This window comes from Orycteropus afer, unplaced genomic scaffold, assembly GCF_000298275.1.
Source record: "Orycteropus afer afer isolate SDZICR_OR568_19922 unplaced genomic scaffold, OryAfe1.0 scaffold00470, whole genome shotgun sequence".
Taxonomy (NCBI): domain Eukaryota; kingdom Metazoa; phylum Chordata; class Mammalia; order Tubulidentata; family Orycteropodidae; genus Orycteropus; species Orycteropus afer.
The window spans coordinates 2,027,048-2,035,933 of record NW_006922057.1 but is presented as its reverse complement, the minus strand read 5'-3'; the positions used below and the strand labels follow the sequence as shown (position 1 = coordinate 2,035,933).

Here is an 8,886-nt window from a genome sequence, read left to right as displayed (position 1 = left end):
TGATTTCATCTTATGTACTGATACACAAATTATTTTTTGCTTTTGGAGAATGAGTTTCTTTTGTGTTTTAACTCTTTTGGTGTAACTTCAATGATACTTCTCTCAGTGGAAGTGAGAACATTCAAGTTGCATTTATACATGGGTAGAGTCTGAGTCTCCCCTTTCCATTCTCTGACAGTGTTTTTTCTCCCAGTTTTTTTCTTTTCTTTCTTTCTTTTTTTTTTTTGTAAATTAAAGAATAAAGTCTGACACTACAGCTATATCTTGATATTAAGTTCATATTCGTTACTATATGTGGTCAAACCAATTGCCTCATCTGAAAGCAATTATGGAGAAAATGTTAACCTCAGAATTAGAACACCCTTCACTCTAATAATTAGAAAAGTTCAAGTTTATCAGTTCTCTGTTTTGATCTCTGTGGTCTTAGTCATAGCCAGAGAAGCATTCTGAGTATTAAACACCCATGAAAGGCGGTTTAGGTGACCAAGCAAAACCCTATAACTTGGAAAGGTGGGGAGACAAATTGGACACTATTTCCACCTTCACCTTAAATAAGACAAAATTTTGCTTTTCTGCCAGAGCCTTACCAAATATCCTTTCCCCAAACAGGATTTAGAGGAAGAAGTAGCAGAATTGTTCTATGAAGTGATCAAAGATTTTCCAGAGCTAACTTTTGGAGTGATAACTATTTCCAATGCCATTGGGCGTTTCCACGTCACCCTCGACAGTGTCCTGGTGTTCAAAAAGGTAGGACTTTGACCCATTTCCTAGGAGATCTCTAGTTCAGTGCAGTGAGAAGTATATGGGCTTTGGGTTCAAAATCTAGTTCTGCCACTTGTGAACTAGACAGCTTTGGACTAGTTTGCTTCTTTGAAGTCACAGCCTTCTGGTGTTTCCCACCTTTCTAACCATTCTCCACTGTAAGTTTTTCCTTTCTTTAACCAGTAAAATGTTGCTTATCCAGGCTCAATCCTAAGCCCTTTTTTTTCTTGTGGTCCGTGCTCTCTCATTCAATCACCATCTGCAGTTACCATCTATACATCTATGACTTACAAGTGTCCTTCTCCAGTCAGCCTTCTCTAATGTCAGGTATTTATACCCATCCCCAGATGTCTCAGCATGGCTGAGCCTAAAATCTTAATTTCCCTTTCTAGTCCTCTTCAGGGCTTTTCTCTCTCAATGAATGGCATCACCGTCTCTTCCTTCCAGTTTATCAACACCTAGTCATCATTCTAACACTTTCCTCTCTCTCATCCATTATAATCAATTCATCACCCCAATCATATTGGCTTTGTATCCAAAATATTCCTTGAGTCCACCCATTTATCTCTATCTCTAATGCTACTGTCCTAGATCAAGTGATTGTCTTCTCCCATAGCCTCTACTGCAACAGCTATCAAATGGTCTGTCACATTCTCTCTTGTCTTCTAAAGAGCAATTTCCCAAAATGCAAATCTGAGCATATATCTTCCCTCTCCCCATTGAAAGCCCTTTAGTGTCATCCTATTAGTCTTAGGATAGATTCTAATCTTTAATGAGGCCTGCAAGGCCTTTCACACCCTAGGCCCTACTGTTCTTCATCCTCATTGCATACCTTCCTTTTCCTCCCTCTCTGGGCTCTAGAATTGTTTTGTCCAATATGGCAACCCAAAGAAACTCTATGGATCACAGTGGAACATTGTCCAATCTGTAATCAATCATGGGGATGATGCAGGACCAGGCAGCATTTCCTTCCATTGTGTACGGGGTTGCCCCGAGTTGGGACTACCCAAAAGAAGCTAATAACAACCACCACCACATGTGGCTATTTAACTTAAAATTGACTACATGTAATGCCTCGATTACACAGGCCACATTTCAAGTGCTTAAATGTGGCATATGGTTCCTTATTAGACAGCAAAAATTTAGAGAATATTTTTACTATCACAGAAATTCTATTGGGTAGTGCTGCTCCAGTTACTATGGTTTTCTGGTTCCTGTGATATGTCTTATTTCCTTACCACACAAAGCCATGTCCTTACAGTAGTCATATTATTTTTAGATATGTCTCAGAGAGGTTAGGATATTTGCCCAAGGCCACAGAAGACACAGGTGGAGTGATACCCAGATCTGGCTGACTTTCAAGCAAAGGCTCTGGACCCTTATTTTTTTTTTTAAATGGTCCATGAAAGTCAATGAAAAGTTTTAAGCTGGTGAATAAAGTAATCTGATTTGAGTTTTTAATCAACAGTATAGAGTCCAGAATAGGTTAAAATAGTTATGGGAATTTAGTATACAATAAAGGTAGTATTTTAGACCAGTGGGGGAAATGTGGATAATTCAATGAATAATGATAAGACAATTGGTTAGTGATCTGGTGAAAAACCAAAACACAGCCTGAAGCTTGATCCATACATCACATATTACACCAAACTGAATTCCAGATAGATTCCTGGTTTCAAAGTACAAAATATGCAACCATAGAAAGAGCAGAAAATGACATAAGAGAGCTTTTTTATTTTCTCGATGGCATATAACAACAACAACTTTGCAGTAGAGATTCCCCTTTATAAGCATGACGTAAGCTCCAGAAACCACGAAAAGAAAATATTGACACATTTGCATCATATAAACACTGAAAAGCTCTGAAGAATAAAGCCCATTCCAAAATCAAAAGACAAATAACAAACTTGGAAAATATACTTGTAAGGAATTTGACATATTTTAATGGTCAATAGTATAGACTTTAGAGAGTCAGACTGCTTGTATTTGAATCTTGGCTTCATATCTTACTGACTTAGCAAACTTGGCCAAGTTAATTTACTTCTCTGTACCTCAGTTTCTTCATCTGTAAAATGGGGAGGTTGAGTTAGTGCATATAACATGCTTAGATGGTAGTTGGCATAATGTGAGCTCTCAGTCTTTTTAGTATTGCTACTATTGCTATGAGCAGCAAAACATTTGGACTTTAGAGGATAATGACGGGCCTACAAAGTATTTTAAACAATAGAAAGACCTGATAAGATTTGTGTTTAAGCAACTTCAATTTGGCTAAAGTGAGAGGAGTGATTTGGAAAGAAGCAAGGGGAGAAATTGGAAGGGCAGTAGGAGGCTGCTTCAGGAGTCCAGATGAAAAGTTTGAACTAGGGTGGATGAATAGGTGATGAAATACAGAGAAATCAAGAGATAGCTGCTTCTTTCTCCTTTCCCTCAGACTTTGATCTAGGCTACTGAGAACTGTATCATTCTCTGTGTCAGCCCTGGTCCTTCTGAGAAGCAATCACCAAGAAGATTTGGACTTGTAAACGATTTACTAGGAGAAACACCTGTGAAGGAAAGTAGGGAGGGAGTTTTGGGAGACTCCGAGAGCCATCTGATCCTGATGTAGGACTGACTTTTTTGAAGGAAGGAAAGTTGGGGGGAAGAGTTATAGACTACAGTGGAGGTCTAAGAATATTAAGCAAAGTTATCCATCAGAGAAGTTCCACATCTCTCAGAAATGGGCTTACTTTAGTCTCTGGTGCATTCAGTCATTGGCTGGGAGCAGCATGTGAGAAGCATGACCTTAGTACAAATAAGGTAATGGATTCCAGAGCGCAGCACCTGAGGCTGTCAGTAAATGACACTCCCTTTGGTTGGAGATCTAAGAGATTTTCATAGCTGTCCACACACCAGTATTCACATTTATCAAGCACCTACGTTATGGATTACACACACCATAGTTTCTCAATGCTTTTATCCAAAAGGAAAATTGTGCCCTTTATATACATTAAATGCCTACATCAGGAAAATTACTTCCTTTCATATATATATATTCTTTTTGTTCCAGGGAAGAGTTGTGAATCGCCAGGAGCTTATTAATGACAATACCAACGAGAATGCCCTCAACCAAGTCATTAAACAACACCTCACAAGTTTTGTTATTGAATACAACTTTGAGGTAAGTGAGCAAAAGGCCTCTGGGAAAATGTAGCTGGGGTGGTTGTATGTATGTGCAGAATGACTGTTTTCTTTGTGATTTCAGAATAGAAATCTGATTCATGAACTGAATATCCTGAATCACATGCTGCTCTTTGCCTCCAAAAGTTCAGAGACATTTGGCACCATAATTCAGCATTATAAGTTGGCCTCAAAGGAATTTGAAAACAAGGTATGTGGATGATGTCACTGCTATTTGGGGTTTTTAGATGAGAATCAAAGGTCTGTAGTTTCTGCTGCCATTCACCTGCCCTGCTTGTAAACTAAGCCAGAAATCATTCAGTATCTACGTATCTTTTTAATAAGTCTACGTTGCTTACTAAAAGCAAAGAGGACTTGAAACACTTACATTGAAGATGGAAGACTATTACACCTCAACATAAAGAAAACAAAACTCTTCACAACTGGACCAATAAGAACCATCATGATAAATGCAGAGAATATTGAAGTTGTCAAGGATTTAATTTTACTTGAATCCACATTCAATGCCCATGGAAGCAGGAGTTAAGAAATCAAGTAACATATTGCATTGAGAAAATATGCTACAAAAGACTTCTTTAAAGCGTTAAGAAGCAAAGATGTCACTTGGAGAACCAAGGTGGATCTGATCCAAGCCATGGTATTTTAAATTGCTCCATATGCATGGGAAAGCTGAACAATGAATAAGGAAGATCGAAGAAGAATGGATGTCTCTTTGAATTATGGTGTTGATGAAGAATATTGAATACACCATGTGCTGGCCTAAGACATTTGACTGCTAACCAGAGAAAGCTGGCAGTTCAAACCCACCAGCCACTCCTTGGAAGGGAGATTGGGCAATCTACTTCCGTAGAGACACCACCTCAGAAACTCAAGGAGGGGTCGCTGTGAGTCAGATCTGACTCCATGGCAGTGAGTTTGTTTTTTTCGGTTTTTGGCAGAAGCAAATCTGTCTTGGAAGATATGCTTCTAGAATGCTCCTAAGAAATGAGAATGGTGAGACTTTGTTTCATGTAATTTTGACATGTTATCAGGAGGGACCAATCCTTGGAGAAGGACACTGTGCTTAGTAGAGGGCCAGTGAAAAAGAGAGAGACCCTCAACAAGATGAATTGACACAGTGACTGCAATGATGGGCTCAAACGTAGCAACAATTGAGGCTGGTACAAGACTGGGCAGTGTTTTGTTCTGTTGTGCACAGGGTTGCTATGAGTTGGAAATGACTCGATGGCACCTAACAACAACTACGAAAATATGATCATCTGGCTCCTTTTGGATGGGTTACTATCCAGTAAGACTGGGAGAACACAAAGTGAATCCTTGGCCAACGAGTAGGATTTGGATCACAGGTGAGAGGGAGGAAAGATTACTCCTGGTCAAGGGCATGGAATGTGAAAAGCATGACGGCGCATAACAGTACAGATTGCCTGTAATTCAGATTGCTGGGATTCTTGGCTTTAACATCACGCTAACCTTGGTTCAAATTCTCAACCTCTTATAAGCCATATTAGATGTTTTTCTTAACCTCTGTGCCTCTGTTGCCTTGTGTAAAATGGAGAGTTGTGGTAACAGTTAGATGTGTTATATGTAAAACAATGAGCAAATACACAGTAAATGGTGCTCATGATTATAAGTTATTGTTAGTTATTGTCATTACCATTACTGTTAGAAACAAATCGGTTTCTCGTAAGCACTTACTATTATATTTTTGTAGTTACCACCAGGATGACCATGGTGGCTATTTATTGTATTTTTCTATTTATTTTTACATGAAGGATGATAATGGTAGATTTCTCTTTTCTTTTTGAAGAAAATCATTCTGATATTTAAATCCAACAATTAAGCATTTTGAAATCCCAAATAAACACAAAGTAAAGCTATTAGGGTGTGAACATTTTTAATGTCCATGGTTCATCTTGTTACATTGGTGTCCAGGAGAATTCTTCCAGACACAGAAATAACCAATCAACCAGTTGCCATTCAATCAGCTTCGACTCACCATGACCCTGTATGTGTCAGAATAGAACCATGCTCCATAAGGTTGTCAGTGGCTGATGTTTTGGAAGTAGATCACCACGCCTTTCTTCCCAGAGGCTTCTGGGTGAACTCAAACCTCCAACCTTTTGATTTGAAGCTGAGCATGTTAACTGTTTGCACCACCAAAGCACTCCATCACAGAAATACTTCTCAGAAATATATTTCCTGGTTAATTACATTTTAAGCTTTAAGATTCTTGATGTAATCAAGTTGATTACAATCCAAATATTTTCCCTAAATTTATTCTGTGTTATAATAATCAATACATAGTCATATTTTCTTCCAATTTATGGCTTTAATTTACTCCTTAATCTATCTGGAATTTATTTTGGCATATGTCTTAGTTATCTAGCTATCACAGAAATACTATAAATGGGTAGATTTATCAAACAATATTTATTTTCTCACAGTTTTTAAGAAAATAAACAACTCACTGCCATCAAGTCGATTCAACTCACAGCGACCCCTCCTTGGGTTTTGGAGGTGGTATCTCTTCGGAAGTAGATTTCCCAATCTTCCTTCCAAGGAGTGGCTGGTGGGTTTGAACCACCAGCCTTCTAGTTAGCAGTCAAATGCCTTAGGTACTATGTATGCCACCAGAGCTGAATTCAAGATGCCAGCTCTAGGGTAAGACTCTTTTTCTGTTTTCTCTGGTCCTCCTCTCTTTACAGCTTCTATTCCTAGGTCTTCAGCAATTGTAGTTACTCTGGTGGCGTAGTGCCTAAGGCATTTGACTGCTAACCAGAAGGCTGGTGGCTCAAACCCACCAGCCACTCCTTGGAAGGCAGGTTGGGCAATCTACTTCCATAGTGGCATTGCCTCGGAAACCCAAGGAGCAGTTGCTTTGAGTCAGATCTGACTCGAAGGCAGTGGGTTTGAGTTTGAATTTGGCAATCATGGCTCTCCGTTTGTGCTACTTTTAAGCTATTCTTTTACATATCAAAAGAGATTGGCTTAAAATGCACCAGGTAGTGCAAATGGTTTACACTTAACTACTAACTTAAAGGTTCAAACCCACCCAATGTCTCCAAAGAAGAAAGTCCTGGAGATCTGCTTCTGTAAAGATTACAGCCAAGAAAACCCTATGGAGCAGTTCTACTCTGCAACATGTGGGGTTGCTATGAGTTGGAGTTGATTCAGTGGCAACAGGTTTGGTTTTGAATTTTGGTTAGGGCGCTCCCAAATTTTCCCAACTGCTTCTTTGTATTGGCAAAGGATCCACAGAGAAATGGGTTTCATATGTTTTGGTAGATTCTTTTCATCCTTGTGGACACTGATGAATCCAGAAACGGACGTATCTTCGAGTATTTCCGGGTCACTGAGGTTGATATCCCATCCGTCCAAATCCTAAATTTAACCTCTGACGAGAGGTATAAAATGCCTTCGGAAGAGATAACCTATGAAAACCTCAAGAAATTTAGCACCAGTTTCTTGAATAGAAGTGCCAAGGTAAGTTCCTTCTTGGACAAGATTTACCCAGAATCTCAGAGTTGCTCCTTTCCCATAATTCCGCTGGATGTGCTCACCCAAATGGGGAGGAAGAATAAAGGTCAACCTTGTGGTTCAATGTGGAGAACCCACTTCATCTCCCCACCCCAAATCTATCCAAATCCTGCCTGTCATGAACCTATAATTCCACCATTAGTTCTTTATTCTTCAGGTAAAGTCATTTCACCCCCAAGAATCTCTTAAAATGCTGGCCCTCAGGAGGGCTAACTGATCAGGCTCTAATCCTTTCAGACTCTAGTCTGAAAGATTTACTTGTCCTCAGAGTAGAAGTAAGTTTATGTGGAGCAGAAGGAGGCGGAACACAGAGCTTTCAGGATTTAGCCTCAAAGGTTTTAGGAAACTTTTGGTTGAGTGGAGTGGAAGTGGGCTACTTTGCCAAAAGGGAGAAGAAACTGCATTATTGCCACATAACATGTCATCCACATGTCATCCACCTGCTATAAATATTTAGCACCTGCTGTATCTCTCAGTTGAGGACTATGGTGGTTCTGTGGTAGAATTCTCACTTTCCATGAGGGAGACTGGGCTTGATTCCCAGCCAGTGTGCAGCCATCATCCATCTGACTCATTTATTGTCCGCCTTTGCCCCTAGAACAGAAACTCCACAAGGGCAGGGATTTTGCCTGCCTCTGGCAGTGGTGTATACCCAGTGGAGGCTTATTGTTGCTATGATGCTGAACAGGTTTCAGTGGAGATTTCAGACTAAGACAGACTAAGAAGAAAGGCCTGTGTTCTACTTCTGAAAAAACCAGCCAGTAAAAACCCTATGGATCACAATGATAGGATCCTTTTGTTCATGAGGTTGCTATGTATTGGGGGTGCCTGCTCAACACAGCTAACAACAATATCCTCAACTACCCTGCTGAGCAAGTTGACCATATAATTTATGTTCCAAACAGGAACACTTTTGAGAGTAAAGGGGACACTGTAAAGTATCCAGAGCAACAGGAGTGAATTGGGACTTTCACAAGCACACTTTGAACTGTATAGTCACCTCACCTCTGAGGGCTTCCCTTATTTTCTGTACATTCCCCAAAGCACACAGCTTTACTTGCAGCCTTCTCCAGTGGAAGCTATTTTTCTCTTACACACATCATCAGGATGTCCTCCTTCCTAAACCATTCCTCCTACTTCCACCTTCAAAAACCCCAGATTCTTTGGACCCCATGTCTTTGAAATTTAGACCACCTGCTCCCTCTTGCCATTGTTGTCCTCTGACCATCTGCCCTTCACTGCCTGAGGACTTACACTCCCAATCACAGACTTCCCTCCCACTCATGCTCCACCCTTGTTTCCAGAGAAGTCAACTTCTAAACCCCTTGTTTTTGGAATCCCTGAGTAGTGCAAATGGTTAATGGGCTCAGCTGCTAACTTGAAGTTTGGAGGTGCAAGTCTAACCAGTGG

At 40.0% G+C, this 8,886-nt stretch overlaps 1 protein-coding gene across 1 annotated transcript in view; it reads left to right on the top strand.

Moving 5' to 3' along the window:
* PDILT (protein disulfide isomerase like, testis expressed) overlaps nucleotides 1–8,886 on the top strand; it is a 53,177-nt gene that overhangs the window by 19,934 nt on the left and 24,357 nt on the right. The window contains exons 4-7 of the mRNA XM_007954732.2: nucleotides 610–747; nucleotides 3,809–3,919; nucleotides 4,004–4,129; nucleotides 7,225–7,422. Coding sequence (XP_007952923.1) covers nucleotides 610–747; nucleotides 3,809–3,919; nucleotides 4,004–4,129; nucleotides 7,225–7,422 — 573 coding nt within the window. The remainder of the gene's footprint in view (nucleotides 1–609; nucleotides 748–3,808; nucleotides 3,920–4,003; nucleotides 4,130–7,224; nucleotides 7,423–8,886) is intronic.